At 40.4% G+C, this 12489-nt stretch overlaps 1 protein-coding gene across 1 annotated transcript in view; it reads left to right on the top strand.

The window, feature by feature from the left end:
- LOC109470758 (SWI/SNF-related matrix-associated actin-dependent regulator of chromatin subfamily A member 5-like) overlaps positions 1-12489 on the top strand; it is a 30627-nt gene that overhangs the window by 15219 nt on the left and 2919 nt on the right. The window contains exons 10-20 of the mRNA XM_019769828.1: positions 1983-2092; positions 3486-3712; positions 4554-4675; positions 5630-5782; positions 6455-6587; positions 7263-7408; positions 8602-8721; positions 9604-9717; positions 10075-10188; positions 11427-11555; positions 12003-12119. Coding sequence (XP_019625387.1) covers positions 1983-2092; positions 3486-3712; positions 4554-4675; positions 5630-5782; positions 6455-6587; positions 7263-7408; positions 8602-8721; positions 9604-9717; positions 10075-10188; positions 11427-11555; positions 12003-12119 — 1485 coding nt within the window. The remainder of the gene's footprint in view (positions 1-1982; positions 2093-3485; positions 3713-4553; positions 4676-5629; positions 5783-6454; positions 6588-7262; positions 7409-8601; positions 8722-9603; positions 9718-10074; positions 10189-11426; positions 11556-12002; positions 12120-12489) is intronic.

A 12489-nucleotide genomic window follows, 5' to 3' on the forward strand; every position in this document is an offset into this window, starting at 1 on the left:
TGGTTCTGAATCAACTCAAATATGCTTTTATATTTTTCCCCCAACAGTTGAGGAAAGTCCTTTTCATCCTATTTGTTACAGTTTTTCCATCTATCAATGAAACAGTTTGATTAAAAGTTCAAAATTCATTGTTTAATTATCAACCCAGCCTTTTTTGTTGATTTCCTGACTCCTATCGTACCATTTGGGGCTATAAGAGGATGCCTAGGCCTTACCTGGGGAAAGTCGTATTGAGGTCACCTTGTGGCGCCGAATGGCAGCCGCACAGACCCTTGCGACAGTTCCACAAAAAATTTGTGGAGCAAATATGTGTGTCGACGTGTATTATTTGATTGTCATGATTTATATTGATTATCATGTGATATCCTGCATCAATTTAGCCGTATAAAGGCTGCGACTGCACGGGTACTGTTTGGACAATAAAAATCATTTATTATTTTATTATTAATTTGATTGCAGGACTTTGATGCCTGGTTTGACACCAACGCTTGCCTGGATAAGGATGACATGGTGGCACGTCTGCACACGGTGAGTCAGGCTTCTTACTACTCACAAAACTTCCCAAAAACTAGTCACAGAAAAACTAAGGTTTTATTCAAGGACTCAAGGACACGTTTTCAAAAGTCCACTTGGGCATCAGGCAGTAGTACATGTACATGGTCATTTCGACTTGCCCAAACCAAATTTTAACTCGCCCAAAATATACAGGACATATTTCTGTGTATTCTAATTACTTGCAGCAATGGATTTTTCTTTTAGTAAAAAAAAACATGTTAAATCTTTTAGGCAATTTCATGCTAGACAACATTTGCTGTTATAATAATTGTTTGCGTCAAAAGGAACAAAGTTATTTGCCAGTTTATTTTCCAAGGTATTTCCTGACAAATAAATTTGATTTTGACCAACATCAATGATATTTTTAAGGGGTAAAAAACACTGCTATACATGGGGGGGATTAAAAAAATGCATTTGCCCAATCAGTACTTAAACTTTTCCCAGGCTAGTAGGCAAGTAGAAAATGGATGTACATGTAGTACTGTACTGTACTGTAGTACTAACTTGTGCGTTGTGACTAGTTTGATTTGCATAATTACAGTCATGCATGATTATGGTAAAGAAAGGACTAGGATGTTATATTCTCAGCTGTTCCTTAACTATTTTGATTGCACTGTTCTAACACTGGTTCCTGTTTTTTTTACCTATGCTTGACTCCACAATTACACTGTATCAGCTTCTAATGTATTACAGAAGCAAGTTTCCCTACTGCTGGTGTCTCTAGTCCTTACCAACTCGCTTGCATTTCTGCTGCGGCTTCAAGCTAAGATTGTACCAAGCTCTAATCATGAGACCGATTGTGGCAATGTTTTTTGAGCAGCAATGTGTGCAACCCACAACCAGCAAGGCTCGAAATTCATTTTTGGGAATAGGTGCACTGGTGCACCCAACCTAAAAAATTAGGTGCACAAAAAAATTTGGGTGCACCATATAAAACAACACCTAATTATTGATCTTACTGCTCCTCTTCTTAGCTTGAATCTGAAATGGGAGCCAACTTCAAAATCTTACACAAGTACTACAACAAAGATTTTATTATTTCTCTGACACTTAGATGCCAAGAATATCCTATATACTATTATAGATTTCATATGTTCAAAAATATGTATAAAATTTGTTTGGATGAACTGGTGCATCCACAGGAAAAAATTGGGTGCACAGCTCCAAATTTCGGTGCACATGATGCACCCAGTATTTCCAGCCCTGCTATGTTCAGGCTTTGTGGCTTTATACCTGGTAACTGACGCCTAAAAGTGGCAAGAGAGGAACTGTGCAGGTGTAGTGTGGGTCCATCTGTCAGGGCCCTGGACTGGTTTGCTGTGCACACAAACACACATACACGCAAACACACAGGTATGTACGGTGCAGCGGATTTCCTAACATTGTTTCTGCACCGCCCCCCCTCCCCCCACGCTCTCATCACGCAGGTTTTGCGACCATTCCTCCTCCGACGTCTCAAGTCAGATGTGGAGGCCAGCCTCAAGCCTAAAAAGGAGACAAAAATCTACGTGGGGCTCGCCAGAATGCAAAGAGAATGGTAACTCCGACCTGTGTACCTCTGCACCAGGGTAGAACAATGGATGTTATAGCTTCGCTGGCGTTAAAGTAGAATTCCCACACAGGTCTAGAACACATAAGTACATTCAGTAAGCCTATCACACATTGAGAGTCAAAGTTATAATTTTGCATTGTTGACATTGACAAGTAGCAGTTAGAAATTTCCAGTGAGAAAATGTTTTTTGTATGGACAATGTTGACTTTTTAAACCTCTTTGTTGAAGGTTTAAAAAGTATGAAACTACAGTATGATAATCATACTGACGTTTCAGGCAGGCTTGAGATGAGGAATTTGGGACCATTTCTGCTGTACAGTCAAGGCTGCAGACTGACTAACATGGTTACATATGTAACTAGAGAAGTAACATTTGCAAAGCAAGTGCATAATGTTTACCTTCTGACATGGTCTGCTCTGTTGATTCTTACTCAAACACACTCACATACATGTACTAGGAGTATATGGTGACAGGAGCAGAGCAGTCCAAATTGCAACATTGGTCAGGTCAGAGGTCACTGTTTAAAGAAGAAGAAGAAACTGAGTAAAAACAATATGTTTTCCTTTGGTAAACATTACGAGAAAAACAGCTGTGGGACTTGATTTGATAGTCACATGGGTGAGCTTATCAAAAGTAAGTAGAAATCGAGGCCAGGACTTAGTAAGTTGTAGAACAAATTCATGCGCTGACACGAGACTGAAAAAAAAATTATAAAATTGCTGCAGTAAGTTAGATTGAATAGTAGACATACATTTTTGTACATGTAAGAATACTAAGATGCACAGGACAGGATCCACCTTTCCACTAACTCCCAAAGTAACAGCACATTTAGATCATAATGGTTTTCTTTCCATAAAAATGTCAAATCTGGTGCTACAAAATTACATAAGGCCATACCAATTTAATTTGTTGCCTCTCTGATTTTTTCTGGAAAAATATGAAGCGACAGGGCGAAATAATAAAAAACAGGCCAAGGCACCCCATGATAGCCGGAAATGTTACAATATGAGCCATGAAGTGAACATACCAGGCTGGTTTATAATTAAAACAATATATTTTGAACTTTAAATGAAACAAAATTGCATTGTTACATTGAAAACTTTTTAACAACTAGGAAGAAAAGGACTTTCTTAGAACGTTGGGGCCAAAATATCTTCCACTGAGCATTTTGCAGTTGATTCAGAACCTAAAATCTTTTTTTTTTTGCAAATCAGAAAAAAATGGACAGGGCGAATCCGAGAAACAACAAATTGAATTGGTGTTGCCTTACAGATATAATCTCTGAAATCTTGACAATGTGAGTGAAGTAGTTGGTACTACAAAATTGATTATCTTCTTTTTTTTCCACTCATTTCCTTCTAAAAAAACCTCCACACAGGTACACCAAGATTCTGATGAAGGACATTGACGTGGTGAACGGCGCGGGAAAGTCGGACAAGATGCGTCTGCTGAACATCCTGATGCAGCTGCGCAAGTGTGCCAACCACCCGTACCTGTTTGACGGAGCTGAGCCCGGTCCCCCCTACACCACCGACACACACCTGGTCCAGAACTCCGGCAAGATGTGCATCCTGGACAAGCTGTTACCTCGCTTACAGGCAGAGGGTAGGATACTTACTGCTTATCATTAGTCAATATGTATATATACTGTCAATATGGCATGGCTTTGTACAGGTGTTAATTGAGTTAACCCAATAAAATCCCAACAGCCAATCAGCAAGAAGAATAGAGGAAAGCTGCATGCCTATTGGTTGCTTGCTCTGCATGCCATTCTGATGACTTATGCCTAAATATGGTAACATACTGCTATAGTATAGTACATCTTCTATAACACAGCCAAAAAGCTCAAATAAAACGATTCTAAAAGCCTGTATGAGAACACTCTGCCAGTGGCATGCCCATCCAGTCACGGACATCGTCACCCCACCTCTTTCTTGGTCTCCCACAGCTCTTCCTACAGTTGATAGTCCCATGTAATATGTGGGTGGTGATGTTACCTGCTTGTGTGACATGTCCAAAGTATTATACTGTTAGGCCACACCAATTAAATCTGTTGTTTCTCGGATCTTTTCAGAAAAAATATGGAGCGACAGGGCAAAATAAAAGAAAACAGGCCAAGGCACCCCATGATAGCCAGAAATGTTACAATATGAGCCATGAAGTGAATATACCAGGCTGTTTTATAATTAAAACAATAGATTTTGAACTTTTAATGAAATAAAATTGCATTGTTACATTGAAAAACTTGAACAACTAGGAAGAAATGACTTTCTTCAACCGTTGGGGCCAAAATATGTCTCATTGAGCATTTTGCAGTTGATATTTTGCAAATCAGAAAAAAATGGATAGGGTGAATCTGGGAAACAACAAATTAAATTGGTGTGGCCTTAGATAAACTTCTACTGTAAAAAAGCTGTTTTATTGACTGTTGTTTATGTAACCCCAGGCTCGCGTGTGCTGATCTTCAGCCAGATGACACGAATGTTGGACATCCTGGAGGACTACTGCATCTGGAAGGGCTGGAGCTACTGTCGCCTGGACGGACAGACTCCACACGAGGAGAGACAGGTCTGTGATAAAGCAGGGTGTACCCTGTGTAAAAATAGTGGTCTATTGCCTCCGCTCCTGGGGTGTCGCCAAAAATGAGTTGCAGGTCTAGAGTATGAACCATACAGTGTGTGTGTGAGTCTAAATTTTGTTAGACGTAATAATAATAGAAATATGATGTATCATGTCAAACACCAAGGGCAGGACAATATTAATATAATATGGAAGGTCTGGATGCATGCAAATTCTAACGCTTAAGTTAACCTTCTGAAAAGCTTTTTCCTGCATTTTGAGGGGCAAAATTTGCTGGTAGACTTAGCGTAGTTTAGCACTGATTTTCAAAGATGACTGATTAGGCAAAATTTTTGTCATGAGAATCATAATTCCCTCAAATCACTAGAAGACGAATGCTGGTTAGAACACTGGATACAATAGAGCTTATTTTACTTGAGTGATCCAGACAAAAATAACAGCACCAAGGATATTTAAAACTTATTAGAAGGTAGGCAGGGATAGATTCTGTGCGTAAACGGACAGAAATCACAACTCTTGTTAATGTCTGTAAGGCAATTCGTGGAAGTGCGCCGGTGTACATGGCAATCTTTGTTTAAGTGGGAGAATCCTCCAACATTAAGTGTACGGACCACTCGGTCAGAGTTAAAGCGTCTTAGGGACTACGATCCTCACCTACTCTTCAGCAAGAGTCACTGCATACCGGAACAGTCTACAGTATTATGGACCTTACCTCTCTGGAACACTCTTCCACTACAGCAATGACAGCTCCTTAGTCTCAGGACTTTTAAATAGATCATTAGGAACAGGACTTGATCCAGTTGATGTGTGTATTTTTATATGTATCCAGGATTACCTGAAAAGCAGGCCAAAATGGCCTGAGCTGTAATTACTGGTTAATTAAATTGAATTGATTCCTCTGCTGGTCACTTCCAAGTCTAACATAATTATGTCTCCTGACAGGCACAAATCAACGACTACAACCGTCCGGGCAGCGACAAGTTCATCTTCATGCTGAGCACGCGTGCGGGCGGACTGGGCATCAACCTGGCCACGGCAGACGTGGTGCTGCTGTACGACAGCGACTGGAACCCACAGGTCGACCTACAGGCCATGGTACGTCCATCCTCATTGGTCAATTCATCCTCATTAGGTGCATTAACGCACATGTGCATGTTACTTGTAATAATTTTTTTTTTTTTCTGTACGCAAACTCTTTCAATTCAGGGATTCTCATCCCTGCTGCAAGGTTTGCTTTTTGGTGTTTGAAATAAATAAAAATAAATCACAATAAATCACAATTGAATATAATCAGGAAATGTTAATGACGTGTTATCAGGCAGATATCAATTGTGCAAATGAAGACTTGATTTGCATAATTAATGAGAAAATGTTATAATTCCAAAGTGGTAACTGCGGGTACTTTGGGTATTTGAAAGTTAAGTGAACATAATTAAGCGTAACTTATTCAAATAAGGACCTCATTTCATAACTTATGGGGAAATGCTATAATGGCATTCTTTGTTAAGATAAGACTCTTTTGGTGTAGAATATGATCAACAGATATAATTCATGCAATTTAGGATCCTGATTTGCATAATCAGGGGGATTAATATATAATCTCTGAGTCAGAAAGGCTAACATCATTTGGTGAAGGTATGAGATTGTGGAACTCTAGTTCTGAATGTACTGAAGGTTATGCTCGCTCAAGTCATGCTGTCACAACAGTTCATTCAGTTTGTCTGCATGTCACTGACACTGCAGTATTTTTATATGTCTTCTCTCTAGGACCGAGCCCATCGTATTGGTCAGAAGAAACAGGTCCGCGTGTTCCGTATGATCGCAGACAACACAGTGGAGGACCGCATCGTGGAACGGGCAGAAACCAAGCTGAAACTGGACACGATCGTCATCCAACAAGGTACATCTTCCAGAAGTTTATCTATAAAATGATGACAAAAATGAATTCTAAGAAATGGCATTGAATGTCTGTCAGTCATATTTCTTCATCTAGAATATGTTTTGTATTGCTGCCCTGAAATTACATTGGATGTCCTTAAAGACCAGATGACTCCAAAAAAAGTCTGTAAAATACATACAAATATCAGAAGTGTACATACAATATAGTCACTGGAAGTTTGTTCCAATCATGATGACTGAGAAACTGAGCTTGTACGGCCTTCTAGAAGTGGGTTTTTGGAGATTCTCCAGCAAGCTTCCCAATTGCCCACTTCGGGCATCTCTATTTGCATCTCTGTGTTTTATTATTGCATTTCTGTGCTTTTTCCTCAGCTGACATCACTGGGTGACATCAGCTCAGGAAAAAATACAGATATGCAAAAATTAATGTAGTAAGAGATTCAAATCGTCTGCCAGTACTGGCTTGTGCTAACTTTTCAAAGGCAGGGCATTAGAATTTTGAATGTAACAGGAGAACCGTGCATATTTATTGTAAATGTGTCTGTTAGCCAGGTAATACTAGTTATGCCAACTACAAATGTACAACCAGATAAGGTTATATTTTGGTGTCATGAGCACTTTAAGTTTAAATATCATTGCGGCTGTGTTGAACATGTGTGATTTTGTGGAACACTAGGCCGGCTAGCGGACGCTCAGGTGAAGTTGGGGAAGGACGAGATGTTACAGATGATCCGTCACGGCGCCGATCACGTCTTCGCTTCCAAGGAAGGCGAGGTGACGGACGCTGACATAGACGCCATCATGGCCGAGGGCGAGAAACGGGTAAGTCTTCATGGGGACATACTAGGACTGCAGACCTAAACATAACAGCAGGTACTGGTACTGGTACTGGTATAGGTACTGGTACTGGTATAGGTACTGGTACTGGTACTCTGGTACTGATATAGGTACTGGTACTGGTACTGGTATAGGTGCAGGTACTGGTACTGGTACAGGTACTGGTACTGGTACAGGTACTGGTACTGGTACTGGTACTGGTACAGGTACTGGTACTGGTACAGGTACTGTACAGGTACAGGTACTGGTACATAGGTTTAGGTACAAGTCCAGACCTGCACCTGCACCTGAACAATTTGGCAAATAAACATGTTCTTCTGAACTTCCTCAATAACAATAGAAACAATAATCAACTTGACAGAATGATTACTCAAAGAAAACAGGACAGAACTTTCAACTAGGTGGCCTTATGTCTTGGTCAAAGAAAACAGAACCCTGTAGATTGTTTCATGTTGAATTCCTAGTGTCCTACAAAATTAATACAATACTCAAGCTGACCCTGGAAAGTCTGTAATGTATTTAAAACACCCCTATGGTGTGGGAAAGATAGTGTAGAGATCTAAACCACAGCACTAAATTTGTTTATTTGAAATTGCAACATGGCAAGACAATGTTGCCGCCAGGCAGCTGATAGCTGATATTGCGACATCATATACAAATATACACAATAGACACATACATCATCATGAAATCACTTGTGCAATTCAGCCAAGCAATGCATATTGGCTGCCAATCAATGTGAATAAACAGCACCAAATCACAGTGTGTACTCATCTATGCAAGCTAGAACACTGCTACTGTACAAGATTGTGTTTGATATTGTTTATTTGTTTATTTTGATTTTTCACAGTGAAAGGGAGGGCAAAACAGGTGCATACGCACCTTTACAAGTTGCCCTCCCCCATACAAAAACATGTCTACAACATCAGAATTTACATAGTCAATGACAACAAGTATAAGAATACACAGAATACTAGGTACTCGAAATAGAAGGTTAAGCATAATTACAAACAAACAAATATATCTAATAAGTTGTATAAATTGTGTTGAAACAAGTCTTAGTGTGGTCTAGAAGCAGAACAAGAACTACACCCACCAGAAGTGGTCCAAGTACATGACAGGTCAAGACAGTAATGTGTTATAGGTGTTCACCTCTACATTTCTGTTTGCACAAACAGACAGAAGAACTGCGTAAGAAGCTGGAGGGCCTAGGGGAGAGTGCCCTACGCAACTTCACCCTGGACGCTCCCATGCCCAGCATCTACAACTTTGAAGGGGAAAACTACAAGGAAAAGCAGGTATTTTGTGAAAGAAGTCTAGCACACACACACTGAACAAGGATTTTTCAAGAGTTGTCATTGGATGTTTAGTCAACGTTGCATTAGAATTTTACCCGTTGCAAACAATATATTTTCTGGCGCAACATTTAAAAACTATAGACGGGATGTCATTCTTAAATACATAAATGCAACCTTAAACAAGATGTTCTGCTGAAGTGCTATACACATTACATGTGTGGTACAGGAAGTAAGCTCTGTCAACATGTTACTGAACAGTAGTGTAGTAGGTTTGGAGATTGTCATTACATTAAATAAATGGTATCGGTATCATACAATGTATGTGTACAATGTGACATAGCTATATTCTAGTGCAGGAAAATATTTTGCATAACATTTCAGTGACATATATGTTTGTGTCATTAAGTGCAAAATATGATTAATTATGGGCTGGAAGTGTTTGAATATCTTGACCCATACAGCATAATGTTTGTCTCTGTAGTAGACTGAGTCTATTCTCAAGTAGATGTAGTAGTCCTATCTTTCCAGGCTTTCCTTGTTTTTTATGTTTACCGAAGGAAAACATATTGCTTTTGCTCAGTTTCTTCCTCCTCTTCTGTTCAAAACACTAACCTCTGACCTGGCCAATGAAATGATTTGTTGACGTCTGTCACCATGGTGACTGGTGTTGGGTTACATAATGTTGCAATTTCATGGTCTGCTCTGCTCCTGTCACCATATACTCATAGTACATGTACAATGTATGTGAATGTGTTTGAGTAAAAATTAACAGAGCAGACCATGTCCCAAGGTAAACATTATGCATTTGCTTTGCAAATGTTACTTCTGTAGTTTCCCTTTAGTTCTATAATTATGGTTACATGAAAATCTGTGTTGCTGTAGTTCCAAGGCATCACCCACTGGATCGAGCCGCCCAAGCGAGAACGTAAGGCTAACTACGCGGTGGACGCATATTTCCGGGAGGCCCTGAGAGTCAGCGAACCTAAGGCCCCCAAGGTAAGCCTGCAGAGGAAAATGAACCTAAGGCCCCCAAGGTAGAAATTTGACATTCTTTGGTAGAAAACAGTCATTCTTTGTTTCATATCATAGGCTGGTTCTAGATATTTATCGTTGGTTAATTAAAGGGACTTTTCATGTAGCTTATTTTTGGTCTATTCCCAACATCAATTATAAAATGATGATGGAACTGGGCTAAGAAATGACAGTCAATGTCAGTATAAGACAGATTTCCTCATCCAGAATATGTTTTGTTTTTCTGCCCTGAAATTGCATTGGATGCCTTTAAAGTTCTATATTCTTCCAATACATTTCCAATAGTTGGATGTTAATACACATACCCCCCCCCCTCCCCAGGCACCCCGCCCACCCAAACAGCCCAACATCCAGGACTTCCAGTTCTACCCCCCACGTCTGTTTGAACTGCTGGAGAAGGAGATCTACGCCTACAGGAAGAGCATTGGATACAAGGTACACACCTTCTACTCATACTATCATGAAAGTTCATGTGTTGGTAGTTATATGTTTAAAGTTAAAACTTTTGTTCCAACACAAAAAATTCTCTCACCTAAAGCTTTTGACCAGTCACTCTGGTCTTCCTCAGTAGACTGACCCAGTGAGGCTTGTCACGTGGCTTCTTTGAAGTGTGACGTCAACACTGGGTCAAAGGTATCTGGTAGACGATGTCGGCCCCCGTCGTGGTTCAATGTAGGGTGATGGGCCCTGATGTATATGGCTTCCTTCACACCTCTCAAGAAATAGCCGACATCGTCTACCTTTGACTAAGTGTTGACGTCACACTTCAAAGAACTGAGGAAGACCAGAGTGACTGGTCAAAAGCTCTAGGTGAGAGAATTTTTTTGTGTGTATTGGACCAAAAGTTTTAACTTTAAATGCCTCCTACTTATCTTGTCATGCAGTACAGCACTTTCCTGCTATAATTGCAAACTAAGTGTACATGTACATGTAGTACAGAATTCAGCTGTTTTGTTATGAAAAGGGATGTCTTATATCCTTGTCAGCAGACACACCTCCGGCATGTTAAAGAAAAACCGCCACACTTCTCAAAATGAGATCCACCCCAGTGTGACTTCACACAGCTTGTACTTACTGTTCAAAACTAAATTATTGAGCTTAAAGCAGGGTATGAGAAACAAAGGCTTGATGGTGTATATGTATTGGTGAGATCGTGTGGTGTAATGATTGAGTGTTTGGCCCAGAACCCATAGGTCCTGGGTTCGAATCCAGCAACATGCCCCAATGTTCTGCCTTTGGGAAAGGCACTTAACACGACTTCACTATTGATATTCACTACGGACTCCAGGAAGAATAATGTGAAATTTACACTAATGACCACCGGTGCAATAGCTCAATTTCAAAATCAAATTGGTAGAGTGCTCGCTTTGTAACCGTGAGGTCGTGAGTTCAAACCCCGGCCAGGTCATACCAAAGACTTAAAAAATGGGTACACACTTCTTTCTCTGCTTTGCACTCAGCACATATGAGAAAGAGTGTGGGAAGGTCAAACACACAGCACTACCAGCAGACTAGCCCCCTGCTGTACTGCCTTGCACAACTGTGTGTCGCCCAAGGGCTACAGAAATGGAGATGGGCACCACCCTACGCTCTGCATAAGGGCACGGGAGACCTTTCTTTTTTCTTTCTTTCCTACACTACTGGAGATGCTAATAAACCGTCTGTTCTGTTAGGTTCCGCGGAACATCGACCTGTCCCCTGCCGAGGCCAAACGACAGCAGGAGGAGGAGCAGAAGAAGATAGACGAGGGAGAGCCTCTGTCTGATGATGAGATAGAGGAGAAGGAGAAGCTGCTTCAACAGGTCAGGACAGCTGGGACTGAGTCTGGCCTAATGTCTACACAACTTCATTAGCCTGTAGCAATCAAAAGTCTGGGTTACTAAATAATTATTAAATAATACTAGTAGTAGCTACTACATGTATACACAGCATGTTCAGTTAAGATACATTCATATATTTAAAGAAATCACTTTAAAAATCTTGAAAAACAGCTAAAACGTTAAATAATTACAGTATGCAACATTAAAATATATAAGTGATTATGTTTTAAGAATTTTCGTAATAACTATGGAGATATTTGACTTGTTTAGTAAAGAGATTTGTTCTGGAGCAGTGTCATTTCATTATACTAATTTTCAATAGCTCCAGTGTTTATTGAGTTTACTTGAACTAGACTGGTTGAAGATAACTGTTCATTTTGTCAGCACTTTAGTGTGTGACATATTCTCCCCTCTCATCTGCTACCCCAGGGTTTCACCAACTGGTCCAAGCGAGACTTTAACCAGTTCATCAAGGCCAATGAGAAGTGGGGTCGTGACGACATCGAGAACATCTCTAAGGAGGTGGAGGGGAAGACTCCTGAAGAGGTGATGACTGGTTTATTATTATTCACATAAACATCTGTCTGTGTGGTGTAGTGGATAGAGCATCCGACTGTCAAGCGAGAAGACCCAGGTTCAATCCCCAGGGCTGGACCCAGACATGTCTGGACATGCACCCAGACCTTCTGCCCTTGGGAAAGGCACTTAACACGTATTTCTCCCCTCAGTTAGAGGGATCCTGGGTCCTACTAGGGTTTGGGTTGGCATTAAGAAGGGCATCCAACTGTAAGAATCTTGCTCCAAAAAAAAAGACTTGCATTTGATGCAAGCACGTCTAACCCCCGTTTCGGGGAAAAATGGCGTTAAAATTGGATAGAAGAAGATGGAAGAAACATACAGGTTAAAAGTCTGTGGC

Source organism: Branchiostoma belcheri, unplaced genomic scaffold, assembly GCF_001625305.1.
Source record: "Branchiostoma belcheri isolate BF01 breed outbred unplaced genomic scaffold, Haploidv18h27 scaffold230, whole genome shotgun sequence".
In the NCBI taxonomy this organism is placed as follows: Eukaryota; Metazoa; Chordata; class Leptocardii; order Amphioxiformes; family Branchiostomatidae; genus Branchiostoma; species Branchiostoma belcheri.